We start from the raw sequence: 27,991 nt of genomic DNA on the forward strand, positions 1-27,991 counted from the left end.
ACTACCATATGTCGGAGTTCTAAAATAATTTCTTTCTCTGAGCTTAATCATTCAGTGTCCTTTTACAGAGTTTTGTAAAATATAGTTATTTGATCTCTCTACAGGGCCAGTGTTGTTGGATGAGTTTGTGGAATGGTATAAAGGAAAACAGATGACATAGGAGTTTAACTATGCACAGCCACTCAAGAGTCACTGTTACCACAGTTATGTCAACCATTAGCCATAAACTGCTATTTGTATCGAAGTGCATGCTGCTTTTCTTGCACTGCATCCCTTTTGCAGGGAACTTTTGATGTTTGCTATTTAACAAGCTAGCTATGCTTGCTGTGTAGCATTGTTCTCTTTGAAGGCTGCTTTGCATTTTGTATTTACACTACGAATTGGTGAACTTGCCAGCGTCTTCACTGTGATTATGTGTATATTGCTGTCTAAATTTTGTATATGTGTATAAAAAAAAAAAGAAGCTTCACCTAGGGATTATTTCTGCAGAAATGTATTGTAAAAATAATTTTGTGGCATATTTCTAGTCATCACTTACATGTTTGTTGAAACTTCAGTTATTTTGTTTTTCTTTTGGTCTCAAATGTAGCATTTCAGAAAATGAAATGAACAGACTGCTTGGACATAGTTATGTGAAGAACTATTGTCAATTTTAATGTTACTATTTGAGATGCCAGTTTCTGAGGGGAGAAGACGTGCTGTGACTTTCTTCACCGGAATTCGCCAAACCTGACCTATTGCTTAATAGGAACGAAACATTGGTGTCTTAAAAAAATATGTATACACATATAAATATTATAACACTGTAATAGTTGTACATGCCACAGATGATTTCCATTTGAAGAAAAAAGTACTGACTTTTTAATGTTAAAACTGCAGTAGTCATTACAGGTACAAATGAACAAATTAAAGTACCTTTTAAAAATGGGTTTTAGACTTTCGTAAATTGCCTTTGGCATATTCCTTTTAATTTTTGGTGTACCCGAGAGTGTTTGGTCTGTGAAATTGTTTTGGTCTCTGAAATTGAAAGTTCTAGCTGAAATTAGTGGTTTGGGGAATAAAGTCTGCTCACCCCTAGCACATAGATAATAGAGATTTGGGGTTTGTGGTTTGGTTTTGTTTTTTTTTTTTTTTTTTGTAACATTAGTTTTTACCAGGGTCTCTAACTTTGTGTTTCTAAGTAATTAAAAATATGATATTGAATAGTCAAAACATTACTTTTTCTTTCATGCTGGGGATTGGAATTTCCTAGCAGAATGTCCGTTGCAGGCAATGGGCATGTTAAACACCAGCATTAACTGACAGTACTTTTTAGTAGGGACCACTGGCTATTTCACTCATTTCTTTATAGGGCAGTTCCAGTGATTATTTTGGGGAAAATGAGTGAACGAAATTATGTTTAAGCTCTGTAATTTTGTCACATTGTCTTTGCCTTACCCTTCTTTATTAACGTTAGTGTTGATTTTTATAAATAGGTCCTTGAAGTATCCGGTGCTATTAAACTTTGATCTCTAAGGATTTATTAAAATGTTCCATATTGATTCGCGGAGCATTTAACAAAAAAGGGCCAGTGGATGTATTGGAATGAAGAATAACATTACTTTTGTGTAGAAATATTTAACAAGGGATTGGCAGTTTTGCTGTTTCTCTAGAATGCAATCCAGGGGAAGGGGGGGAAGCGTTTTAGGTTGAAGGTAAAATTTTCAGCTGCATTGAAGGTCCTATTCTGCCATCACTGAAGTCAGGAACAACTATCGCAAACTTGACTACTTTCAGGATTAAGCCTAGTTTAGCAAAAGCACGTTAGTTTGTTGCCCTGGACCAGGAGGTTGTAATTGTGGTGCTACAGGTGGTCGGTTGTGTTCAGATCTGTCTGTTGTTGTTGGGTTTCGTTTGTCAAATTCAGCTGCCAAAGACAAAAATTGTGTGTGTTTGTGTATATTTGTATATACATAAATATACAATATGTATGCCTATACAAAACCTAGAATTTCATGATGCTGTGAAGGAAATACTACCTTTCCCCGTGAAATGGTCACGTTCGGATTTCCATGAGACTAAATAGTGCCCTTTAAAGTTAATAGTGGTAAAACATACATAGTCATTGCTTTCGTATGTACTAATACGCATAACCTTAATTCCATGTTTGATGCCAGTTTGCACAAGAAATTAATTCAGTGGAGTGTGGTATTTAATGTTTACAATAAGCCTCTTACTAAAACACACGCGTTTTATTAAGACTTCTGATGTAAATGTGTATATTACCATAGTATAACCGTAAGGAAATATCAGTGGAGCTGCTGGTTTAGTTCTTAAAAGAATGAACTTAGAAGCAATATAACATGTAAAATTAGGCTAAATAGTGGTTGCTGAGATTTTAAGTGAAGTACTGTAATTGTTCTTAAACATTAAGCTAGTTACTGACTTTAGAAAACTGTTTAACACAAATTGGCATGAATCCTGCAACAAATGCAAGGTTTGCATAAAAGGTTTTGTATGTCACAAATAATTTGGCTTCCAGTAACGGAAGCAAGAGCCAAAGACACTTTTAATCTATTACTCTTATAGGTATAATTTTCATGTAACAGGGTCAACAGAAATCTGTTCAGCTCAACCAGGTGCTCTTTTTCCAAGTTTTGCTAATGTTTAGCGGAACACAAAAATTAATTAAAAGCAAAGAAAACAGGGGAAAAGAAACCTCAGAAAGTATTCACGCTGTATAAGTAAACAAACTCTTCAGTTTTTCCTTGGATAAAAGTAATCAGGAGTGAAGGAAAGGAAGAATGTGTTTGGAAAGGAATCAGATAGATGCGGCAAATTTTTTTTTTTTCCTTTTGCAAGCAGGATGAATCTGTAGTTTTCAGCTGGTTTATAAACATGCATCTTCATAAAATAAACCACAAATTTAATTACAGCTAGGAGATGGCTTTACTGACGTTGATAGAGAACAAATGAACTAAAATGGACCGGTATGGTTTGATACACTTCCCTGTGCTATCCATCCTTCTGGATTTTGCTATATGTGCTGATAAGCAGAGGATCCTAACGTTGCCAGCTCTTGTATTTTGGAGAAGTTCTCTCTCATTTTTAAATAAGTGGAAACTTAACTAAGCTACTCAGTTTACTTTGTATTTAGTACAAGTTTGGTGTTTGGTTTTTTGTTTGTTATGCCATCATATAGTTGATAATAGGGTTGGGTTTTTTTGCTTTTGAAAAGTAACATACGGAATATGCTGACTTCTTGGACAAGACACCAAGAGGCCATTCTGGCAGAAGCTTCACAGGTCTTACGCGGATCTTTCTGGTGTGCTGTTATTGTCCTTATGGCAGAAACTTGATGATCTACGTGCAATTCATGCTGGGTATTTGGGAGACGTAAAGTGGAAAGCCAGTTAGTGAAAGGAAAACGGCATCCAAAGACTATAGCAGTTGACACACTAAGGTGATAGATGACAAACGTTTGGAGCTCTTTGGACTCGATGATCTTTAAGGTCTTTTCTACGATTCTCTGAATATTAGTAACCAAAACATTCCACGAATGAAATTTCATTCCAGAGCAAAATAATGTTCAGTATTTAAATTATTAATATGATTCTGTTACTGTTGTTTTTTCACTTTGTATCTTTTTCAAGGGAAGCAAGCTGAAGAGGATGGAATTTATTGGACTCCTTTATGTACTTGAATTTTCAGTTAAAACCTGTTTTAAGGTTGTCTTTAAGCTACAGTAAGTATTTGGGTTACCTTTGTGTAGCCTTTTCTAACATTTATAAAGGACTGGAGGCCTCTCCCATTTTACCACAAATACATGCATTTTATTTCATTACGAATATGCTCACACAATCAAAATCAGTTACAGCTCGTGGCTACTTGGTTAATATTCCCAAGTTACTTTTTTGGAGGGCAAGGGATGGACTTCAGTTGTTTTAAGGTTTTCCCAGATTTCTGTTGACCCTTGGTCACAAGTCTAACAAATTGTTTAATACTCTTGGAATTCATATAGACAGCTTTAAAGGTTAGCTTGTGCCCTGGTTTTAATTATAACTGCTAAAATACCTCTTTCTAGGCCTTATATTTTGTCCTTTCGTATTGCTGTAAAAGTGTATAGAATCCATCCACCAACTAAATAGTTTGTTGTCTGTAATTGAGACCAAAACTTGGCTTGATATTTTTCATTTGTTGGTTTTTTTTTTAATTCCCCCCCCCCCCCCCCCCCCCCCCGCGTGTGTGTGTGTGCGTGTGTACGTGTGTTGTCACAAAATAGTACCTACTGACACTGCTGTTGCAGGAACGGCAGTTAACCTGTAACTGTGAATGCTTTGTGTCTTAGTTATTTGGATATTACATAAATAAGGTGTGCTAAACTCCTGTGACTCACGACCTGAGGAAAATACTGTTACGCCACTTAACATGAGTTCAACCGGTTGATTTTTAGGTCTTTTGCTGGTGTTGATGTAAAATGGCATCCCACAAATAAACAGTGTTTGTGTTGGTTTCAGCAACTGACTTCAGGTTTTTCTGTGGTTCATCCTTCAGAAATTCTCATATCTGAACGTGTATCACGTCAGCTGGCAACCTTTATCATTTAGTAGCGGAGAACTTGTATGTATAATCTTTTCATCCTTATTTCTAATACTAAGGCAAATCAATATTTAAAACTTTTGTTGGAAAAGGGTATGTTTCAAATGGAGTGTGTGGGTGTAAACCAGTATTGCAATACAAAAGTTTTCAACAAAAAGAGCCAATTTGAGCAGGGATGTCTCCTTAAGACAAAATTTTACAAGAAGCATAGTTATTATCCGCTCATCTCAAGACAGGCTTTCGGCCCGCGAGGTCCTCAGAGAAAAGATGTTGGTGTATGGGCTGATGAGCAGCCAGTGGGAGGTGGACTGAAAACTGGCTGAATGGCAGGGCCCAGAGGGTGGTGGTCAGTGCCACAAAGTCTAGTTGGAGGCCAGTAACTAGTGCTGTACCCCTGGGGTCAATACCGGTTCCACTCCTGTTCAACATCTTCACTAGTGACCTGGATGACAGGGCAGAGTGTACCCTCAGCAAGTTTGCTGATGACACCAAAGTGGGAGAAGTGGTTGATACAACAGAGCGTCACGCTGCCATCCAGAGGGACCTCGACAGGCGGGAGGAACAGGCTGACAGGAACCTCATGAACTTCAACAAGGAGAAGCGCAAAGTCCTGCACCTGGGGAGGAAGATCCCATGCACCAATATATGCTGGGGGACACCCAGCTGGAAAGCAGCTTGGCGAAAACGGGAGTGGGATTTCTGGTCGACACCAAGTTGAAGATGAGCCAGTGACGTGCCCTTGCCATAAAGAAGGCGAGTTGTATCTTGGGCTGCGTTAGACAAAGTGTTGCCGGCAGGTGGAGGGAGATGATCCTTCCCCTCTACTCAGCACTGGTGAGGCCACACCTGGAGCACTGTCCCCTCCTATGGGCTCCCCAGTACCAGAGACATCCTGACATACTGGAGGGAGTCCAGCAAAGCGCCACAAAGATGATGAAGGGACTGGAGCATCTCTCCTACGAGCAAAGGCTGAGGGAGCTGGGACTGTTTAGCCTGGAGAAGGTGCTGGGGGGAGGGGGGGAGGAATCTTACTGATGTATGTAAATATCTGAAGGGAGGATGTAAAGACGACAGAGCCAGACTCTTTTCAGCAGTGTCCAGCGACAGGACCAGAGTCAGTGGACACAAACTGAAACACAGGAGGCTCCATCTGAACATCAGGAAACGCTTTTGGAGTGTGAGGGGGACTGAGTGCTGGCACAGGTTGCCCAGAGAGGTGGTGGAGTCTCCATTCTTGGAGATACTCAAAAGCTATCTAGACATCGTCCTGGGCAGCCAGCTCTAGGTGGGCCTGCTTGAGCAGTGGGGTTGGACCAGATGACTTTCAAACGTCCCTTCCAACCTCAACCCTTCTGTGATTCTGTGATTTCTAAAAGAATATGCTAAAGAAAATTCTGGAAGTTACTCAAATGTAGTGGAGAAAGAGAAGACCAGGCTAGTAGTATTTGAATGTGGTGATATTTCGATCTGAGGGTCTGTTCATGACGTTAAACACTTGTGGTTTTTTTACTTTATAGAAGAGTTTAAATTGTTTGACTTGTAATGAACTGTCACGTTGATCTGTGTAAAGCAAAGGTGGTAACCAGTGCTGACCAGAGTGTCTGGAGTGATCAGTAGCAAAGGAAAGGTGCAAGATTAGGCAGAAATCTGAAGAAGGTAAGTTTGAGACGGAACTTGAACAATATTGTGACAGTAGAATGAAATGCTTTGTCGCGTGTTAAAAATCCCTTGATGAAGGAGCAAACTTACTTTCTCTGATGAGAACAGCAGATAACCTTTTTCTGTAACTTTATGGCATAAAGGGAGGCTTAGAAAACTCGCAGCTTCTCACGAGTCGTGTACGGTCTGCATCGCCCCTGCAGCATTCCCACGGTCAGAGAAAAGATGAGAAAATAATTTTCCAATCTATATTTTTTGAAAGCCTGCTGAACTGTAGCAGAAGCAAATGACAAAACATTGCTGTGTGTGAGACATCAATAGAGCCACTCAAATATTTTTTTTTTCCCCACGATCGATGAAATTGAGTTGCTTATGTAGTTAGATTTCCTCTCATTAGCAGCTGGTACAGCCAAAAGGTGCCAGGCCTTGGAGGTCTGTCAGCACAGTGTTTGAAGCCTCATACCATAAAGAGCAAGTCTGCGCTTTTTAATGTATTCCATTTTTAAAGTTGCTTTGGCCACAAGTAACTTCTGTGGATAACGGGTTTTACTGAAAGCTGGTTATGGGCGGTAAGAAAAGCCGTGGTGGTGGGGAAATACTGTTCTGTTTTCTGCTCCTAGCGACTGTGTAGCCGTTCCTGGGATGAATTGTGCTCAAATTACCCAGTTCCTTCTAGACAGCCTCTAAAATCGTGGTTGGTTTTTATGTCACACACTGTTCTCTGAGAACAGCAGCCTTAAATTCAATAGAAGCCAAGGCATTACGTGAGTACAGAGGCTGTGTGGGGATTAGGGGAGAAAAATTGCAGTAGAACAGGGTATAAAATTCCCAGACGTTTCTATAATGGAGTGAATTGTATTGGGAAACATGCTTTATTTTAGAGTTACTGTATTTTTAACATTTTGGGAATGCTGTGATTTTTTGCAGACTCGAGTGTTTTGTCATTTAATTCTTGTCTACTCAGTCTGTATGAACAACTCTGGACTGTTAAATGTATAAAACTTTTTCCTGTGTTTGAAAAACAGAAAACAGACCCTTAAGCTCATCAATAATTTGATGACAAATTATCGATTTCTTCAGAAGATGATTTCATCCTTGGTCCCTGAGCGGTCTCCTGCTGAAGGAATGAAGCCAGCAGCAGCTCTTTAAACTGATAACTGAGAAGTTCTTTTGATATCACTGAGTACCACAGCAAAAAGAACAGAAATCTTGCGGGAACTAACTGGCAGGCAAGAGGATCGGTGTGAATCACAGCGGATTCATTGCATGTAATTGAATTACGGATGTTCCTGGGTGGAGTTATTTGCAGATATTGTGGTGACCTAAATCTAATCCATGCAACACTTCCCATAACATAACTATTCCGAATTATGTTAGAAATTCAGAGAAAATCAGCCAGCAAAAAACCCAAACTGATAGAAGATCTAAGCATAGGTGACTTGGCTCAGTAAGTATATAACTGATAATTGTGATGCTACATGTGTAAAACATTTAAAAGGAACTCAAGGAGCTAAAGAAAATTTTCAGAAGATGAAATAATACCAGCACCGGTGTCCTTCAGTTGCTTTTACTTCCCTATTAAGTTTTTTGCAATACTTTTACATTTCAAGTATATGAAGCTAACAGAAATTACTAGCTTCTGTCAGCATTTCTTTCTTCTTTCCTGGCTTTCTCTTTAAAGATAGTTTCAAAGATGGACTGTGCCATTGGACTTGTTCCTCGTCTGATGGAATTGAAATGCGTTCCTTCTGTTCGGAGTTTTTACTGAATTAATGGTGTCTTCATAACAGAGTTTTCCCAGCACTGCTGGCCAGCCTCCGGCATTTCCTGGGAACATGGGACCATTCCCCTTCGTGATGACATTCCCCTTCAAGGACTACATCAATGATACTCTGTGTGTTAAAAGAGCCTTGGGCCATATTCAGAGAAAAGTTTATCTGACATTTGTTATCTTTTGGCTTAGAAAAAGTTACCGTATATCAAGCTATTGATATTCCAATACAGCAGTTTTGAGCTGCTCTTGATTTGCCCCTCTCAGTAAAATTTTGAAGTTGGGTATAGCATCCTTCTTTAGAGGGAATTATAGCTTAGGAATAGTAGGTTGTCTTTTTTAAATTACCCTGCCCATGTCATCACATCTGCAAACTACAGGTGATGTCCCATCCGTAGCTAGATCTCCATAACTGACTCTTCTGCAAGGTTTGGATTCTGTTCTGTTGCTTTGAGAAAGGAGCGTTTCATTACTCTCTATGTCTCGCCAAGTTAAAAAGTAATTTTTTTAAGTATAATCGAATACTGCTTGGACTTTACCTGTCTTTGCAAAACTGCGGGAATTCAGAGGTGCTTAATTGGCAAATTTGGTTCAAAGAGCAGGAGACAGTAATATGTACTATTTCACTTTATAGGGCGAGTCCCATGGGAACACACAATAATAGTAATAAATGTAATGGTAATTTCAGTGTAACGTTTATTTTAGAGAAACAAAACAGTGCATATCAGAGGCAAATTCTAAGGGAAAACAATACCTTAGTACCAACAGTAATGAGAAAGTAAATATATATTATTATTATTATAACTCAGCAAAAGTTCTGTTATCAGTTATAACTACTGAGTAGTTCACTCATTTGAGTTATCCTAGCATTGTTTTTCATAAAATCTATTCTTGTTTATTTACAAATACCCTTCTAAACAGAAGTCCATGGCTTCTCGCCTGAATTACCCTTTGGAATCACGGTGTTTTTAAATGGGATGGGTCCAGGCTTTAAACATCTCATCGTGAAGTCTAGTTCCGTAACTTGGGTTTCTGAAGTTAAAGGCAGATAGTTGTAGTGAGGGGGAACCAAAACAAACCCCAAACAACCCATGGTATTTAACAGTCATTAAAAGCTACACACTTCACTTGAAGACACAATCATTTTTGCGCCTGCTATAGAACATAAACACTGTGGGAGCTCAGTATTACGCTTTTGTGTCTCAACTGTTGACGTTTGTTCTCCTGCTTTGCAAAACGTTAGCAAATCCATCAAACGCTCTTTTCTTCTTAACGAAAAACTGGCCCTGTCCTAAACTGGTCTGACTCTTTTGACTGAGTTTTTCACTTGAATTCTGGAGGTCGACGGCTGCTGTAGAATCGTTCTCCGGCCCCGTCCAAGTAGCGTCCTCCTCCGTCTCGCTGGAATCGGTGCTTTCGGAGATGATGTTTCCTGTAGTCTGTTGTGGGACTGAAGGTGAACTGTATCGCGTGCTTTCATCGAAGAAGCCCCGTGGGACTGAGAAGGAATATGCATCCTCATCACCCTGATCCAGTCGGAAGGGATCTTCTGTGTTGAAGACTGATGGCATTTTCCCAGAAGAGTGAAGATGCAGCAGATCTGCCCTAAGGTTGCAAGACTGTGTTTCTTCGGGCAGACTACAGTTGCTGGTATCCTGTAATTCTGCATATCCATCACAGTTTTCCTCGTTAAAACCTGTTTGCATTTTATCTGCACAAGCCTTAGCTGTGTTCACCTCCTTCCCCTGTGTCAGCAAGTCGTCTTTCTCTGTGATAACCATAATATGTTTTTCGGCTGTGTGTTCAGGCAGAGATTGAAGAGATGATTCGTCGCTGGAATGCAGTGGAGATGTGTGTTCAACAGTTTCATTCAAACCAGTATCAATGGGAGCAGAAATAAAATCACTGTCCTCGGATGTACTTGTGTTTCTTCTGAACGTGATGTCCCCTTCACCGTGAACTTTTTCGGAGGAGTTCCAGTCTTTGTGCTCGTCTGCGCTTCCCTCTGGTGCGTTTTCTTCTGGTTCAGGGGGAGTGGAGCTGAGGGAATGCTGTGGTTCAATGGGAAACAGATACAGCTGCGCTTCAGCCTCTTCAGGAGTGTTCTCCGTGTCTGTGTCATACGTGGGAGGATGTTTTAACGAAAGGAACGTATTACCAAAATCTGTACTTTGGTTGTGGAGAGAATCGGGGTTTTGCACTGTTGACTCTGCATTAGTAAAATAATCAAACATATCGGGAACTTCCTGACCTGAAGAACTCGCTGTGTCTGAATCTGACGTGCTTACATGGGCACATTTATCAGCCTGAGGGGATGCTGTTTCGGGCATGATGGTACCTGATCCATAATTAAGAGTGGTTTCAAAGTACTCATTGCTCTCGTCTTCGTTTTCCCAAATGCGCTGCAGTTCAGCAGCAATGCTTGGAGACTCTGGCAGCGCGGAGGACTCCTTGGCTCCGCTGTTCCTGTCGGCTTCCTCTGGTGGCGACTGACAGGCTGGCAGGTTGTCACTGGCGTCAGCTTCTTCCAGTTCAAAGTCTGCTAAAGAACTACAGTCGCTCATTGTGAATGGAGTCCCTTCATCTGAAGAACTATCGCCAAATAGATCTGCTGGAGCATATTTTTCATTGGTACGTTCCGTTTTACAGTCGTACTCTGTAAGAGGAGAGTTTTCTGTTGTTTGGTAGAGATGTAAATTCTCAATATTTGTATCCCTCTTGCAGCTACTGGGTAAAATAAAATCTCCCGCATCACTGGTTGTATTTACGTTGCTGTTTAGACCAAGTTGTTCATCACCGTGCTGCCTTCCAGGCATAAATTCTGTACTGCTCATGGGTTCATTATGTGAAAAAATGCCTTTTCTTTCAGGAGGGTCTGGTGTAGCCTTTGTGATTTCAGACTGCAGCGGGCCAGAGTTGTTGCTCACCTCACTGTTCCTAGAATCTCGTGCAACCGCATGTGTTGTTTGTACTGAGGAAAATGGAAAGCCAGGCTCTCCTGTGAAGGATAAATCCAAATCTGAAGAGTCATTGTGATTTGAGTAGGAGTCGGCATTCATTCTGCTGGGTATGGGAGGGAACCTGCTCTTCTCTGGGTCTTTATTTGCATATTTTGAATCTTTCGGTAATGAAGTGCCATTACTCATTAATTTTCCTGGCATTACTTCATTGCTGTTCTTGTAATCTGCCCTTCCAGAAAATAGTCCATTCTCATCAACATTTGTATTTTCATAATTGCCGATACTAGTTTTGATGTCTGAAATCACGTTGTTCTCATTGCTGCTTTGTTTCTGGTACTCTTCTTCAGTATTCGGTGCAGGTACGCTGCTACCGGTGACATTTGCATGCAAAGTAGGGGCTTCTGTAGCAAAAATGCTTGTTTTTCTTGAAGGATTCTCATCGCAGATGAACAAATCACCCTGCATGTTTGTCGGTTTGCTTGCAGAGCTCTCTCTGCGCAAGGTTTCATCTGAAAAAGCTTGATTAGAATAAGTGTGTTCCGAACTTGAAGTTTTATTCCTGCACATGAGTCTCCACAGGGTCCCAAGGTAGGGTCTAGCAAAAGCACCCAGGCAAAAAGCACAGACAAAGGTGATGAGCACCGAGAGGCAGACGGCCAGGGCCAGGTCCTGCTCTGTTCTCCCCTGGCTAAAAACGGCGTTAGTGTCCCGGCCTTTTCTAACCAAAAATGTTGTCGAAACCCTTTCTTTCACCTGTACGCTGTAGATGAGGTATTTCTTCTTGGTTGTATTAAAAGTACACAAATATAACCCTTCAGCGGTTTTCTCAGCATTGTGTATCACTAAGTTATTCATTTTATCCAGTGTCATATGAGGAACGCTGTTATCTTCTGAAATTCGGCCTTCAGGTGTCCACCAAGAGACTCCATTACCTGAAATAAAAGAAAACACAAACTAAATCTTTCCTAAAACCGTAAGATATGTTTCTTTAAGAACATACTCTGACCTATCTTTGATAATTGTAACCGTTTATTATAAATTCCATTTTCTTTTTATCCATCCATAGTCATTCTACATGGTAGTGAGTATCCGTGAAACCATCATATATCCCCTAACCCCCACCCCCGACATTTAAAACGCAGTACGATGGGGTTTTGGTAGCAGACTTTACAAGAAGAATGGTGTGGGTGAGGGAGAAGGTCACCGAAATGATCGAAGTGTGTTCTGGGTTATACTAGAAACTCCTGCTCTCCCTCCAGGAAGATCCATATTTATGGCCAGCCGTTCTCTAGCAGGACCACGCTCACTGTGTGCAGCTGAGATAAAACTGCATTAATTTAGTGTCAGTATTTCAGCCGTACCGATTCTCCTGTACTTACTGCTTTGGCTGCAGCAGCAAAGTGTGAAACCCAAGGATATTTGTATCTACTGAGCAATTGTTCCGAAGTTCAGCTGGTGCGGGCCGTGGCTGGTTGTTGGCTCCTGGAATAGGTCTCAAGGTTGTACGAAGCACCTTTGCCGTTGGATCCACTTGTGTTCCCAGTGGAGCCTTGGTGCAACCCAGTGCCTTGATTTTAATCCCACAATCAAGAGTTTCCGCGACTTTCCTCGTTGATAGACAAAGCAGGTGGCATTTCTGGTTGACCTTACGTATTTTCATTTGGGGATACAGTGTTCCAAGGGGAAAAGCTGACTGCCCCCAAAGCGCTGTTAGTCCACCAGCGTTAAACCGTTTTGCCTTATGGTACGTGACAAATGCACCACCTGCTCTGAGTTTGGTCTGAGTTTTCCTTCTGCGTGGGAAGTCTTAGCTCTGTAGATTTTGTCACTTGTACTTCAAGCGCTCCGTATAATTGTAAAGGCTGAACATTTTAAAAAGAAACACAAATCCTTTCCCTTGCAAATAAACTTTCATTTCATTTTGCCGTCACTGAATACTGGAAACACTGTTGTATCCTTCTCGATTTTCTGCATGCCCCAGCAGCGCCACCCCGCCATCTGGTCCTTTGTTTGCATTCCCAAATTAACTGATAAATTTGTGGCATACTATTTATTGAAATTTATTTATTCATAATTCGGCATCACTTATCAGTTTAATGTAAGGAAGAAGATGAAGACTATTTTTGGGAAACATGACTTCCAAATAATTCTAACGGGTATACTACTTTCTAATGAAACAATTGGCATGTTAAATTGTTGTTCAGTTATTTTTAAACCGTATGTTTAGAAATCCACTTTTTAAACCAGATTTCTTTGATCGTTCTGCCCGCGTTTGGGTTTTGGCAGCGTATGGATGGAGTCCCCGCTTTACCTACCCCGCCTGTTGTCCCAGTCACAGTCCAGCACCGATGTCGTCCCTGCCGGGATTACAGCCCTCTTGAGCAAAACCCCGTCGCTGCAGTTTAAGTGGAAGCTTGAAAGGTACAGCAGAGGTTTCTGTGAGTTGTTGGCAGATGTATCGTATGAAATACTCCATTTTTTCCTCGGGGAGTCAAAAAAAAAATGAAACGGGTGTTTGAAAGCGTTCAGTCTGCAGTTAAATACCCAGGCGTTATTTGACAAACCCACTTCAAGTCGAAAGAAGTTCAAGCTGATTAATATCTGTGGTAAAGGGGTTGCCAGAGCATTTTCACGGAGATCCACGACCTGTTTGGAAATAATTCAGAGTTAATTTGCTAAGCCTTACAATAGAATCCTGATTGCAATGTCAGCAGTAACATTTACTTTAGCATACAAGCACTTTTGCAGTTACGGGAACAATGTGCCTGGTTAGGATTTCAAGAATGTTGTTCTAAGCTTTTTAATTTAAATGAAAAGATTAAATTGTGGTGTATTTAGAGTTCTCCCGTTGGAGACTACCCCTGTGTGACTGGGAAGCCGCAGAGCTCTCGCCATGGAAGGGACTGGGGTAAAAGGGGATGTGTGTGTGCCTAAGCCAGTTACGGATTGGTTTGCGGCATAGATAAATGGTGAATTTATGGTTATATTTTGTATATTTACAAGTGTGTGTGTTTCCCTATATATGAAAAGCAAATAGATAAAAATAATTACTGTTTTTACCATTTTCTTTAGTTTTTATAATTGTATACAGTAATCAAAGGCCAATATAATCGTGCTGAATAGTTGATAATTGATATCTTTAATGGCGATTACCACAGAACATTGAAACAGCTGTATTACTGCTTTACAACCTGTAATTTGTTGAGATCCCTGAAGGTGTCTGGATGAATTTTAGTTATCTTGTTGTTTTGCAAGTGGATGTCCTTCAGCTGTGAACAGTTCTGAAAATCACTCGCATCAATCTGTCCTATGCCATTGGACGACAAACGGACGGTTTGCAGAGATTGCAGCCGGCCCAGTCCTAGGGAGAACAAAACCATTTTACATTTCACGTTCTTGTTTTCCCAATTGGCATCGAGCGGCTTTTTTAAATTCTTTGTGACAAAATTCCTTCCGTTCCTGTCTATGGCAACGAGCAGGCGCAGGCTTTGAGTTAGTGTGCCATTCCTGTTCAGGGGTTGTCCCATTCTAAAAGTGGCGCGGTGCCAACAGCAGGCGCGTCAATACATTCACAGTCAACGCACGTCTTAAAAATTCACATCTCCATAAAAGCGGTGACATTCCTTTGTGCTATCAAAATTATTCCGAGGGTGAGCTCTCTTCTTTGAGCACGCTTGTCTGGAGAACTGGAGGTAGGAAAAGGTGGAATATACTCGGTTTAAAAGGAGGCTGAGGGGAGACCTTATCGCTCTCTCCAGCTCCCTGAAAGGAGGGTGTAGCCAGGTGGGGGTCGGTCTCTTCTCCCAAGTAACAGGCCATAGGACAAGAGGACACAGCCTCAAGTTGCGCCAGGGGAGGTTTAGATTGGATATTAGGAAAAATTTCTTCACCGAAAGAGTTATCAAGCATTGGAACAGGCTGCGCAGGGAAATACCCTGGAGGTATTTAAAAGACAGGTAGACTTGGGGCCGAGGGACATGGCTTAGTGGTGGTTTTGTCGGTGTTAGGTTAATGGTTGGACTCGATGATCTTAAAGGTCTCTTCCAACCTAGACGATTCTATGATTTTATAACATCTAGATATGTTAATCGTAAACAAAAGATGGAGATACAAACGGTGATACAGTTATCTCCTGTTCATTGCCATCTGCAACTTCATGGGAGTTTTTCATGCGTGGAATTATTAGAACCATATCCATGGGATGCAAACCTGACTGAAACCAAAGCCGTGTTGTTGCCTTTGCCTGTCTGCCTGTGATTTATCAAGCATGACAGCATATTCTTCAGCATATCCTAGTTACGACAGCAGCTGTCTTGCCATAAGCAGCCCTTTCGAATGCTGGCGATACCTCCGTTCTCTCAGCTGCTGTGCAGGCAGCCCCCAGAGCTCCAGCCTGCAAGTCCCAGTGGGAAGGCTGGCACTTGGATGCAGCATCGCCACCGTTTGTAACAGCGCGGTGTCTCTCTAAAGTAATTTTTGATCACGGAATCACGGAATCTTCAGAGTTGGAAGGGACCTCTAGAGATCATCTAGTCCAACTCCCCTGCTAGAGCAGGATTGCCTAAACCACATCCCTCAGGGCTGCATCCAGGCGGGTCTTGAAAATCTCCAGAGAAGGGGACTCCACAACCTCCCTGGGCAGCCTGTGCCAGTGCTCTGTCACCCTCGCCGTAAAGAAGTTTTTCCGTGTATTTGAACGGAACTTCCTATGTTCTAGCTTGTGCCCATTGCCCCTTGTCCTGTCGCTGGGAACCATTGAAAAGAGCCTGGCTCCGTCCTCCTTAAACCCACCCTTTAGATACTTGTAAACATTAATCAGGTCCCCCCTCAACCTTCTCTTCTCCAGGCTAAAGAGTCCCAGCTCTTTCAGCCTTTCCTCATAAGGGAGGTGCTCCAGTCCCATAATCATCTTGGTTGCCCTTCGCTGGACTCGCTCCAGTAGTTCCCTGTCCCTCTTGAACTGGGGAGCCCAAAACTGGACACAGTACTCCAGTTGTGGCCTCACCAGTGCAGAGTAGAGGGGGAGAATGACCTCCCTCGACCTACTGGCCACAGTCTTCCCTATGCAGCCCAGGATGCCATTGGCCTTCTTGGCGACAAGGGCACACTGCTGGCTCATGGATAATTTGCTGTCTACCAGGACCCCCAGGTCCTTCTCCTCAGAGCTGCTTCCCAGCATGTCCGCCCCTAACATATACTGGTGTTTGGCATTCTTCCTTCCCAAATGCTGATCATACAGCATTATTGAGAAAATGCTAGTTCTTCAAAATTTTGCTCTTGGTGTCATCTGGTTTACTGGAAATCCCTTATTCCAGTTTGCGGAGTAATTGATCTTTGGGTTTATTGTGAAAAGCAGCAGGAATGATTCGTTCCTGCTGTGAAACTGGAGGTAGCTGGTGGGAAGTGCATTCAGAAATTCTGCCAGTTCATAAATGCGTCCTTGCACCTCCATGAAGAGCTGTAGCTTGGATGCTTCCCTGAAGCTAAATTTGTGCCAAAAATACACACGGGTGCGGCAGCAGCCCGACACCGGGGGTGGCGGTTGCGAGGAGGGTTTCTCTATGGCCAAACCCCTCCGCTTCAGAAATTCAGTTTGTGTTTTCTTAAAAACTACAATGTTAGTGAGGGGTTTGGGAGGGGGAAAATAAAGTTCTGAACGTGCCTCTAAATGAATATGGGATTTAAGTATAACTTGAAGTGCGGTGGCGTGACGGATAGCAATTTGAATTTAACATCTAAAAATGGAGTCTCCTGGAGGAAAGGGTTGACCTGTCTGACCCACTGAGGCATCCTATAATGCGTAATTATATTTATCTATCAAAACAAACCATATATGCATCGATGTATTTTATAATGTAAGCTTTTCTATACTGTGTCTATGGGCACCTTACAGATAGTGCAAAATAATTAAGCAAAACCATTTCCTGCATACCAGATAATTCTTTAGTCTCAAAAAAGGAGAAAAATAGAACGTTGAGGACCGTGCCTAGGTGCAAAATTATTCCCTTTGTCTGACTTTGTGAGATAAGTGGGTTTTTGGTTTGCCCCCCGCCCACTATTTTCAAAATCTAGAGCTAATGAATCTGATGAAGTTACCAGAGATCAATTAAATTTAGCAAACAACATACGTGATAGTGTTGCTCATACGTCAGCTTCTGCCTCATTTAACCACCGTTTGGACAACGTGAACCATCGGTTTACGAGGACAGAGGCTCTCATGAAGGCTGCGACGCCTCCCGCAGTGCAGTGACCAGCAAACACTTTCTAAAAGTCTGTCGAAAGCTTCAGTCCCTCTCCTGTCACCAGAAGGCGTGGCTTTGGTTGGGTGACAGATGGCACAGTGCAAAATTGTTTTGACTGAACAAAATGTATTTTCCTGTCTTCGGGAAATACTGAAACTGGAGCAAGTTTTGTTTGAAAGATGATTGACTTTCTTCTGAAGAGTAGTATGAAATTCATTATCTGTAATTTGTAACGACTGGGTTGCGGAGGCTGGTGTTTTTCCAAAGCTCCTTACTTCCCTTTCTGTACAACAAGGGAAAACACAGCTTGGGCTCTCAGAGGATAAATTTGGTTATATTTGACTGACATTAAGGCATTACGTTTGCAAAGACTGTATAAAAAAACGCCAGCCTAATCCGAAACAAGCCATTGGCTTCAGTCTCTGTGTTTGCACGCAGCCGGAACCCTCCCTCACCTTAACCGTAACTGAAGGAGCCGACAGTCGCATTCTGAATCCAGCAGCACAGACTAAATCGTATCCAAAACCAACTCACCCCTTGGGAGTGAGGTCCGTAAAGATCTGGAAATGCTTACCTCTTGGAACTCTATTAAGGTTATTTCTTTCAACTGACAAGACTTTCAAAGCAGGCAGGAGACGATGGACTTTGCCGTACGTCTGAGACCCATGTGCAGGTGTGGGTACGTCCAGCGCGAGGGTGCGGATGGCATTCCCATCGAGGTTTAGAGTTTCTAAAACAGGTAAATTTCTACAAGTTGTTAAGGAGAGTTCAGAAATAAGGTTGTTACTGAGATTCAGGTGTTTTAGCATCCATTCTTCACTTCTTCCATCAGCGCACGTAAAAGTTTTAATATTATTGTAACTAAAATCAGCCGTTATTGCTGTTTGGGATGTATCTTCTGGAATAGTAGATATTCCGGTAAAAGAACAATTCACTGAGAACTCCACATCCCACCGGCAGCCTGAACGGTGATGTGTATCAAGAAGAATCCGCTGTGACTTGGTTCCCACCAATCCAGGAAGATTAAAGTAAAGGGCCACCACAATGACACTCAAGTGAAAGTTATCCATAGTATCTAGAGGTAAAATGTAGAATTACGGTAAGTTCAGCACAACAAGAGTTAATCAGAAAGCGGAAATACTTTGACATAAAAAAAAAAATCAATACTAAACAAATACCCAAAGCAATACCAACATTCTGCCTTAAACGTTCAGTTTTGGAGTCTTAGGTATGTTTCAACATACCTTAACTGGTAACCTCCCCCCTCCCTCCACCTCTCCCAAAAAACCATCCAAACCTTTCCTTTCTTTTCGAGCCCTTCGGTCGCGAAACAGCTTCTCAGGAACTCAGGAACTAACAACAGTGGAGACCTTTGAACTCCACTGCAGGTATCAGACACAATTACTGAGCAAAGTCCACCAGATACAATCCATGACGAATAGATGTGGAATGATTTTCATATTAATAAAATACTACCTCCCCTGTCAATAACGCAACCACGTATTTTTAATGAAAAACTATATTCTTGCAAATAACACTCCTGAACCACAGGTGCATCTTAGAATTTATTGTTTCATTTCAAAACAAACATTAGGAATTCAGCTGTCTTTTGCCTACTGAAACAACCGCCGCCTTTACGTACGCCGAGAACTCTTCACACGTAAGTTGTTTCAGTGTCCCCAGTATGGTATTTTACACAGAGGCCTGTAGAATGTACTTTAAACACACAAAATCTTAAGTGCATCTGTGGGACTGAAATAAATAAAGTGCCACACAATGTTTTAAATACATACAGAAGAATGTAGCTTAGGCAGTTAGAAGATAAACAACAAACAAAGGCACAACACAGGGCATGTGTGGTGCCAACATTTCTCAAACTGTGTAGTGAAGGCAACAAAATGTATTAACAAACCATAAACAGCGGCTTACAAATTGATAATTTCATTTGGTATTTGTATGATCCGTTTTGCTATGTTTTGATAAAAAATCCACCTTAAAAACCAGTTCTCCAGACCATGATTTAAGAGTACCTTTGTGACAAATCTTTCAGCTATGTTGCATACAGTATTTTAAAAAGAACTCTTTGACAATTACAAGAATCCAAGACTGGCATACAGGCATGTCAGTAGTAACCAAGGAAGAGCTTTAACGCGCTCTTCATGTGTAATCTACTTGACCGAGGCAGTATCTGTCATTTTCAAGATCTATTTCAGCTTCGATGCTGCTGCTGCTTATATTTTTGTACCTGTGTATTTATATATATAAAAATAAAGTAACAAACTTCCATTAGCATGAGTGAAAACTCTAAAAATGTTATAGTGTATTTCCTCCTCTTAATTGTAACAAATAATAATTAGGGCACTACTTAGCAGCAAAGGTGTGTGCATGCTTTCTGCAAAATGTGTGTTAAAGTGGTTAATAGTAACTCTAGTGAAAATGTGAAGTTCATGAAGGAAGTATGTAAAATGTGAGTACTGTCCCATAATTAATGTGAGCAATTTGATGGCTTTGCTACATTTTATTCTCATTTTGTTAGAATAGCTCCATCCCCAAAACCCCAACAACTCCTGAGCATCAAAACCCACCTCTGCCCGAGAGCAGTGAGGGAGCCGTGAGCCCTCTGACCTCCCGCATGGTGCGATGCCCGACCTAAGGATCCCCCTCTAGAAATCACTTCCACCCACGCATCCCGCATGACACCCTTGCTGACTTCTAGCAAATAGAGGAACTGGGACCTTAGTTCTTGTTGCAGCAGAAGCTGCTTTGTATTTTGTGGAATTCTATGTACTTTGAGAGCTATCACACAAGGGTAGATAGTTTATCTTCCTGCAACAAATGACCGATTCTGAAGTTAATGTATAACATTTGCACAACTTTTAGGAAGAGAAGTGTGTGCTTATCTAGAAAAACTTGTCAAAAAGCTACTTGCAAAGTCACCTTTGTGGCTTCCGTTATTAAAGTTACTTGATGCTACTAAAAAACAAAACTATATTCAACTGAAGAAAATACATGGGGAGGGAGAGTGGGAAACTTAGAACGAGCTGGTCTATTTTTTGTACAGAACACCTTATCTCTGCAAAAGCAGTTATCAGGCTGTGGGGGTTTCTATAAGGCCCCAGTTCACCATAGACACAGTTTCACTGTTGACAAATCCAGATGTGTGTATTTACTCTGCTGTCACAGGATTTGACACCATCACATTTAGAATTAAAGACCTGCAAGTTTGACTTTGGAATTTAATTCTGAGTTTCTCAGTAATGCATCACTACTGACATTTATGGGAAAAAAAGAGATCCTATCTATCTCAGACAGTACTGCAACAGTCATGCTTTAGATTATTACCTGTTGAATTTCACATTAAAGCACCCAGGAAAATACTTTTTTTGGGTAGTGAGCAAGTTATAAGTACATTTTTAAAAATGTACTTCTAATATAAAGATGTATAAATACTTCATGTAAATTAAGCAACTGTAGAATGCCTAAACTGCACAGATAGAATGGGAGCTCAAGCAACACTTCAATAATCACAAGACTATTTCAAAATTGAAGTTACATTTCCACACTGGATATTACTTTGCAAATATTACTTGTGCTAGCGTAACTTTTTCTTTCTTACACGAGAAATGTATGGCAGAAATAATGTAATACTTTAAAGTGAATCTGCCATTTCTCCTCTCTTCGTAAACATATGGTAAACCACACAATTTTAAGGGAAATCATTATATCGACCTTTGGCAAGAAATTAAAAGAAGACAAAAATTTGCCGCTTCAGCCATCCTAGGCAAATCCACTTCCAACAGCAAATTCACATTCCTGTTGAAGTACTTCACATCGCAGTTGTGTTCTCAGCAGCCCTCAAGGTCTTGGGATGTAGGAGAAAAACCAAAAACCTCCTCTAAAGGCAACTGAAGGCAGTCAGGATTGTTGCTAAGATCACATTCTTTAAATATACTCTACTGATCCCGACTGAGGAAGGTACTTCAGTAGGCGTGTAGACTGACAGTGTGCTAAATCAGTGCCACTATTATGGCAGGATGATGACATAATACTGTTGAACGTAACAGCCTTTGCTTAAAAATATTATGTAATAAATGTTAGTATAAACTGCTGTAAAAACAGAAATCCTTGAAAGCATGCAATTACTTCATACAAACATATGTAAACACAAAAGAGAACTCTCCTGGTAGTGGCTGGTGTTTTAGTGCGTGGCTCCGCACGGATTGACAGAAGTCTGACAACCCATGTTATGACCTGTCACCTGAACCTTGAACAGCGTCCCATCCGCGCACATACAGAGCTTGAAACGCAGCCAGTTGCCGTTATTGAACTGTTCCCCGTAAGAAGAACTTGGCAGTCGCGATGGGCTGACCATCACAGTTCCATTCAGGATAATGCTGTTTTCCTATTAAGAGGGAGGAAAAAAAAAGGTACAACTTCTAATTTAAACAAGGCAGGTTGTTTTTGAAAAGGACAAGCTGGTTTAGTGAATCAATGACATTTTTAGGATGGCTGCAGAAATCAACAGAATAAAAAAAGTACATATGACAAGGTTTCATTTTTTAATTAAATCTATGAGTAACGCCCATGAATTTCTCAATTATAGCCAGCAATGTACTTTGCTATTCCAGTGGCAGATCGACATTGAGACAGCCAGCAGTAGCTATCAGACCTATCAGCAAATGCAGTAAATCTAAAAATGTGTACGCGAAATGGGAATCAGTGTTTGAAATACATGAAATGCATTCACACATTAAATAAAATGTGCATGTATCTCTATTTTTTATCTTCCTTTAACCTTTTCCATCGTTCTATATACTCAGCAATCTTAATGTCCAAAAATCTGAAGTGAATGCTGGTGAGTCTCGCTGCGGCAGCGCAGAAGGTAGCGCTCCTACCTGAATGCTCTGCTCCTCTGTCAAAGGTTGCTGTCCCCAGTAAAACCTCCAGAAGAGAGGATGAATTCCCGTTGGTATTCGTTTCAGTGCAGAGGCAAATAGCTTAGCTTTAATTGCACTGTGGGGTTTTAGTGTCTTAATAGTAGTAAATCATTGTTACCTGAAAACTACTGAACTGCTAATTAACAGCAAAGTAACAATCCACCTTTTAAAAACCTTACTAAATGCACTGACTGCAACTAAACTTTTATGCGTGACTACTTTATATAAAATTTGAATCCATATAAAGCTACATCAGTTTATTACCAGCCTGAATTTGAAACTAAGCTGTTCAAAAAATGCTGATTTGAAATACTTACTGCTCTAAGTTCCATGTTACCCCCCATTCGAAACTCAATGGTCTTCCCTGTGATGAAAACACCTTCGTTTCCACGGACAATAGCACGGCCATCAACCTTTATGTTTAGATCACTGGTTGCATTGCTGGTAATCTAACAACAGAAACAAAAAAAAGTGTACTTAGAGATCAATGAAAATGTGCTGCTTGGGTTTGTCTGAGTAGCTTTAGTTACCTTAAAAACATTGCTACACAATTTAATAAAAGCCTTCAATGTACTTTTTGCCCTTCTCCCATTACACCTATGAAGCTTCTGCCCATTTCCACATCCACATTTGAAAACAAGGATTACTTAATTTTGGAAGGTTATGTTAAACAGTTTACATTTGCATGCTGTTTCTTTGTGATAAAAATAACAATTCATATGATGATTTTATGGGATACACAGTTAACACTGGTAGCAAATATAGGCTTCCTGTTAGGAGTGACTATGTAAACTTACTCCTCTATTTTCATTTAATCTGTTCCTCTTATGTATTTAAAGTTACAGTTTTGGTTGTTTTTTTTTTCTGGCGCATACTATTAATTTAATTGTTAGCCCGCAGAGGAAACACAAATAAGAGCAAACTAAATTATCGGTTTTGTTCGTCGTTAACAGCATTGCTCAGTGCTTCCTAAGGCACACTCAACCCTCTAAAACCACTGATACTACTCTACTCATGTTGTACAAAAGAACTAGGGGCTGTACTCTTACCTATAAAGCCTTTATTACAAGTGATGATATGCAAGAAAGAAATTTCAGTCTGACGTTAAGATCAGCATTTTAAATGTACGCACACTGATATTCAGGTTTTTTTAGTTTTCTGATAAAGCATATTTAATTTAGAAACCAACTAAGAACTTGTTTAACCTAGAGTCCATGAACTAACATAACTCCTGTAATGCCGTGATTGTTTTCTACACTTTTACTCAGACTTCTGAAAGTTGATCTCCAGTAGAAGGAAAATGATAAATGAAGGTCTAGTAATTATTTTTCTAAGTTCTTTCTAGAAACAGAGAAGCTTTTCATAGAAATTTTATTTCTGAAACAGTTATCTAGGCACAAACAAACAGATAAATGCTTTTACAAAAAACAAGAGGTAGCTAAAAGAGACATACCCTCTCTGTAGAGGCCTTTTGTACATTCAAGATTTTAACTCCATTTGGCAGATGAAACTCATGAGTTTCGTAGTCTGTGCTGAACAAGGTATTTTGTGTCCGTGGGTCGACAAATTCCATGCCAATATCACTGGTAATAGAAGTTTTGTCTTTTTCCACGCTAAGCTTGGTTGTTCCTTGCTGAAATACAATCTTCAGAAAACAAAGTCATTAAGTTAATGATGTTTCAAATATAACATTTGTTAATAATGTGAGTGTACTTCCATAGCGTTGCTCACAAACTTTCAATTCACGACACAACTTACAGGCTGATTATTTCCAGTGATCACCAAATCTTCATTCCGTCTGCCTCCTACAGTGCTTTTATATAACGGATGTATAACGCCCATGTCAGAAACCTGCTTAAACCGCAACAAGCCACTCTCATGGAACTCCATACTGTCACAGCCATTGGGACCGATTCGAATCACTGCCCAGATAACTAGTGTAATCTGAAAGGGAAACACACATTTTCAAAGACTACTTTGATTGTTTGGACCTTCCCACAATTAAGCATTGTGTTATTTGAAATAATTATTAATGCTAGTGTTTAAGTGAGCTTTAGCTGTCAATTTACTTTAGTCTGTTTAATTCCTCCTGGAAACATCAGAACACATTTAATTACGAAAAGCATTTTACATGATCTTTAGACTCATCTGAAACAGTAACTAAAACAATTTGTATATGTATTTTTTATATATATACACATATATATATTTTTTGAAATTAAATCACGTCCATAAGTAAATCTTTTTCCTGTTTAAGGGTAACAGCGGTATCATTAGCTAAACAAATTTCCTGAACAAAGTAGCTCAGCTCAGGATATACTTACCCATGAACTACAAGCAAGCACCTTCACAGGTGGATGTCCAGTTATGAAAAATAATTAATTACTTCTCATTGATCAAGCAATAAAAAGGTGTTAGTTACAACAATGAAGGTTTAACGTGCAGTGGCTGATGAGCTCTGAATACTCACGTGCAGCTCTGTTATTATATGTAAAATGTTCCTGGCGTAACAGTTTATCCTACATGTATTTGTACTATGCCAGTAACACTTTGTACATTTGCTGTTACTGAGTTTTGTGAATGGAGAGACACTTTGAAGGTTTCTAATTCTGTGTTGCATAAATGGTAGGTTCCTTGCGGGGACCATGAGAAGTGAAAGAATCATGGCTGAACTTATAATATTCTTCCATCTAATCTTGTTCAGAATACAAAAAGAAACAAAAAAGAAAGGAGAAAAAGAAGAAATCTCCTTCAGTACATTTATTTTCCTTCTCAGCCATACTGGAATAATTTTTACTTCCCTAATGAACAGTCAAAATGAAATACATCCTAATGTTGCTTGCAGCCTAAGTATTATACTCACAATAAGATTGATGACAGCCAAAATAAAAAGAAGAACAATCACACAAATGGCCAAGTTGCCTTTCCTGCCACGTAAGCCTGTCTTGTGGAGACGGTCTTCATCAATTGGGATGTATCCCGCTTTAAAGTTACTGTTGTGCTCTTTATTAACATTCCTGCGTTCCACAGCCTTCTCTCGCATAGACTTCTTCACCGGGCCATTGGAACTTTGCTGTAATACAAAGCATGGATTAGCTGTTATAAGGCATGTAAATCCACCAAAACGATACACATGTATGTATGCAAAAAAAATAAATAAAAATTGACTAGTGGAATATATTCTATATTATATTCAATACTAAATTTCAATCTGCCACTCTGTACTTAGAATACACATTTACAACCACTAGGCTGCAATCTCTGCTAATGCTATGACTAAAATGAAAATCCAGATATTTTTAAACAATATATGTTTTTATATGTAATTTTTATCATGGTTTTTTAATGACATAGTTGCAGTAAGAAAAATCAGCTGTAAAGAACTTCATCAAGTTTTTACCTCTTGGGGACAATACAGACTATAATCCTGCAGGTCATTTACCAATACACAGGATTTTAGTTCCCTCCATGCTGATGCAGGATAGATTCTCAATTAATCTATCCAAAAGGAGTGTGGTAGAAAGACTTTCAAAGTAACTGATAGTGCAGGGTTTGCATTCAACTTCTATTGCTTGCATGCTGCATTAGGAAAAATAATGTAAGGCTTCAAACCTGGCATGGGGAACGTGGTCAGCCTAGCTTTAATTTAATCATTTGAAGTTACTAGATTGCAAGGGATATTCCTTCAATGTGACAAATTAACATGTAGAGGAAAGTCTTGTAGATATTCATGCGGAAAATAAACCTTTGATATATTTCTGTAACTTTGTCCAAAATTTTGTTCCACCTCCTTTGAATGGAACAGGTTGCTATTTAAGGGTTCAGTTCTTCACAGAAGGGGCTCAATCTTTTCGATGGGATTAAGTTTGTTCATCTGAAAGCTGCACCTTAAGCTTACTGCATTTACACATGTCTATACTGATGTAATGGGCAAAAATGTCTCGTTTTCTTTCGCTGCCAAAGAACAAGGAAATGGTGTTGAGAAAGGTGCTTGACCTGAACAGGTTTATGGAGCGCTTCCTCGAAACTAAACACAGAACTGGCTAGGCAGGGAAACTGAGAGAAGAGGTCTGTGCTCTGGGGAAAAGGAAAGGGAAATCTTGTTCAACAGGACAGTAAGTATCCTCCTGAGGATAGTGCTCTTGAAAGGATGCGATGGCAAGATAGAACTCCAATGTAGTTTTTTCACCTTGGGCAACAGAAGACATCACCAGGACTGGGAGAATACAGTTGAAATGGTGATTGCCGGAGCGAGTGCTGGCGTATTCATGCAGAACTATGCGTGCTTCCCATGGCACCCGAGACAGGGCTGGTACAGGACCCCTCAGGAATCTGGGGCTTCCCACCCACTGCCGCCACACATGCACCTGCACAGACTGACTCTGATTAAAAGTCCTGTGGCGATGCAGGAGCTCCCGAAAGATGAACCCGTGCACAGCTCGGTTCTTTTCCCTCTGCCTCGCGCAGCACTGACAGAGTCCCCGTCCCACCTCTCTGACCGGGTGACAGCAACACCCCTTCTGACAAATTTAGCTTTCTCTCCTTTGTGAGACCTGGGATGGGGAGCCCGAATCTGAGCTTTGGCCTTATTTATACACCACCGCCGGGCTCCCATACTTGTGCCAGCGCAACCAGACGACTGAGCACCGTCCCATAAATACCAACTGCTGCTTTCCCGCCTCACTAATTAGCGGCAAGGGCCTATTTAGGAACGGCCGTTACACTCCTGTGCAGAAACGCCAGAACACTTTATTTCGAGAACGGCAAGTAATTATTTTTGTCAGGGATCCTGCGGCTGCAAGGCCCGGACAGAGGGCTGGAGCTGCCTCTCTCCCGCTGAGGCGGCTGCCCCCGCCGGGCCAAGGCCGCCCTTCCCGAACAGCACCGGGCACGACCCGCAATCGCCGCTTCTCCCCTCCCCGGTGTGTGCAGGCGGTGGGGAGCCATGGAGGTCCAGGGCGGCCCGCCGCGGCCCCGCACGCCCGCCGCCCCGGAGCGCTCCGGCACCACAACCAGCCTCAGCAACCACCGCGAAAAATGGCGCTCCCTCCACAAGGAGCACCCCCCCAAGTCGGGCCGGCTACTCGGGCCTCACTCCCCACTCGCCCCGGCGGGGATGGCCCCACCACCTCCCCGTGCCCGCGTCCCGGCGGGGACAGACCTGCTCAGAGGCGGCCGCCGCCATCTTCTCCCTCCACCACCGCCTTGGAGGGGTGGGAGGGCACCCCCTGGCGGGGCGGTGAGGGGCGAGCCCGGCGCCGCTCCGTGAGGCGGGTCCGTCCCGCCAGTTCGGAGACGCGTTACCAGGCGAACGTGGGGCTGTCGCCCCGTTGCCACAACCGAGGCGCGCCCTCCCCGCGTCGCCGTGGCACCCGCCGCCGCGCCGGGCCCGGCCCACGTTACCATCGCGATTATAAAGGCGGCGGGAACGCGGCGCCGCCCAAAGAGTAGCGGGCCTCGGGCCGGCGGTACCAGCTCCACCCCGCGCCGCCGGCCCGCGGAGGGCTCCCGGGGGGAAACGGAGACGCAGCCCAGCCCAGCCCAGCCCAACCCCGGGAGCGAGAGGACAGCCGGCCATGGCCGACGGCTTGAGGCGGCTGGTAGCCGCGGAGAGCGGCAGGGTGCTACAGGAGAAGCTGGAGAGCTGGTACCGGGACTACGAGGTGGGCCCTCGGTGGGGGGGACCCGCCTCTGCCGGGGGGGCTGTGAGGGAGGGCGGCCCGCCCCGTCCCGCCGGCCCTCGGGGAGCGGGAGGTCCCGGTGCCTGGGCCGGGCCGGGCGGCGGTTTCCGCGGTGACGGCGGGACGCGGAGCGGCGGCCACCAGCGCCTCCCGGGGGCCATTA

At 42.0% G+C, this 27,991-nt stretch overlaps 4 protein-coding genes across 33 annotated transcripts in view; 2 read left to right on the top strand and 2 right to left on the bottom strand.

Moving 5' to 3' along the window:
• DCUN1D4 (defective in cullin neddylation 1 domain containing 4) overlaps nt 1–4,495 on the top strand; it is a 41,998-nt gene extending 37,503 nt beyond the window's left edge. For all 27 annotated transcript variants that reach the window (XM_074588018.1, XM_074588040.1, XM_074588019.1 and 24 more), the window contains one exon: nt 105–4,495. In XM_074588018.1, coding sequence (XP_074444119.1) covers nt 105–160 — 56 coding nt within the window. In that variant the 3' untranslated portion in view covers nt 161–4,495. The remainder of the gene's footprint in view (nt 1–104) is intronic.
• Nucleotides 4,496–8,686: 4,191 nt separating this feature from the next.
• Nucleotides 8,687–18,632, bottom strand: LRRC66 (leucine rich repeat containing 66). Its single transcript, XM_074588047.1, has 4 exons — nt 17,785–18,632; nt 14,160–14,329; nt 13,284–13,614; nt 8,687–11,900 (listed from the first exon to the last, which is right to left on the bottom strand). The coding sequence occupies exons 1-4, from the start codon at nt 18,278–18,280 to the stop codon at nt 9,211–9,213; spliced, it is 3,687 nt and encodes a 1,228-aa protein (XP_074444148.1). The 5' UTR covers nt 18,281–18,632; the 3' UTR covers nt 8,687–9,210.
• Nucleotides 18,633–18,762: 130 nt separating this feature from the next.
• SGCB (sarcoglycan beta) lies at nt 18,763–27,527 on the bottom strand. The gene is made up of 6 exons (XM_074588052.1): nt 27,309–27,527; nt 25,011–25,220; nt 23,906–24,091; nt 23,601–23,792; nt 22,465–22,596; nt 18,763–21,612 (listed from the first exon to the last, which is right to left on the bottom strand). Exons 1-6 carry the CDS (start codon nt 27,330–27,332, stop codon nt 21,409–21,411), a joined length of 948 nt encoding a protein of 315 aa, XP_074444153.1. The 5' UTR covers nt 27,333–27,527; the 3' UTR covers nt 18,763–21,408.
• The window catches only part of SPATA18 (spermatogenesis associated 18), a 29,390-nt gene continuing 28,743 nt past the window's right edge, over nt 27,345–27,991 (top strand). For 3 of the 4 annotated variants that reach the window (XR_012587105.1, XM_074588048.1, XM_074588049.1), the window contains exon 1: nt 27,345–27,810. Coding sequence is in view for 3 of the 4 variants with exons in the window: in XM_074588048.1 (XP_074444149.1) it covers nt 27,724–27,810 (87 nt within the window). In the remaining variant the exon portion in view is untranslated. The remainder of the gene's footprint in view (nt 27,811–27,991) is intronic. The other variant, XM_074588050.1, reaches the window with a different exon arrangement.

Source organism: Larus michahellis, chromosome 5 (genome assembly GCF_964199755.1).
Source record: "Larus michahellis chromosome 5, bLarMic1.1, whole genome shotgun sequence".
Taxonomy (NCBI): Eukaryota; Metazoa; Chordata; class Aves; order Charadriiformes; family Laridae; genus Larus; species Larus michahellis.

Excerpts from the sequence above, each read along its gene's own strand:
- SGCB (XM_074588052.1), bottom strand. The coding sequence starts at position 27,332 with ATGGCGGCGGCCGCCTCTGAGCAG. Across the intron at positions 22,597-23,600 it reads AAAAGGCCTCTACAGAGAGG|ATTACCAGCAATGCAACCAG; the intron begins GTATGTCTCTTT and ends TTCTGTTGTTAG. Across the intron at positions 21,613-22,464 it reads GTAACATGGAACTTAGAGCA|GAAAACAGCATTATCCTGAA; the intron begins GTAAGTATTTCA and ends CCCTCTTAATAG.
- LRRC66 (XM_074588047.1), bottom strand. The coding sequence starts at position 18,280 with ATGGATAACTTTCACTTGAGTGTCATTGTGGTGGCCCTTTACTTTAAT. Across the intron at positions 14,330-17,784 it reads CCTTAATAGAGTTCCAAGAG|GACTGGGCCGGCTGCAATCT; the intron begins GTAAGCATTTCC and ends TGTTCTCCCTAG. Across the intron at positions 13,615-14,159 it reads GGGATCTCAACAAATTACAG|GTCGTGGATCTCCGTGAAAA; the intron begins GTTGTAAAGCAG and ends ATTTCCAAACAG.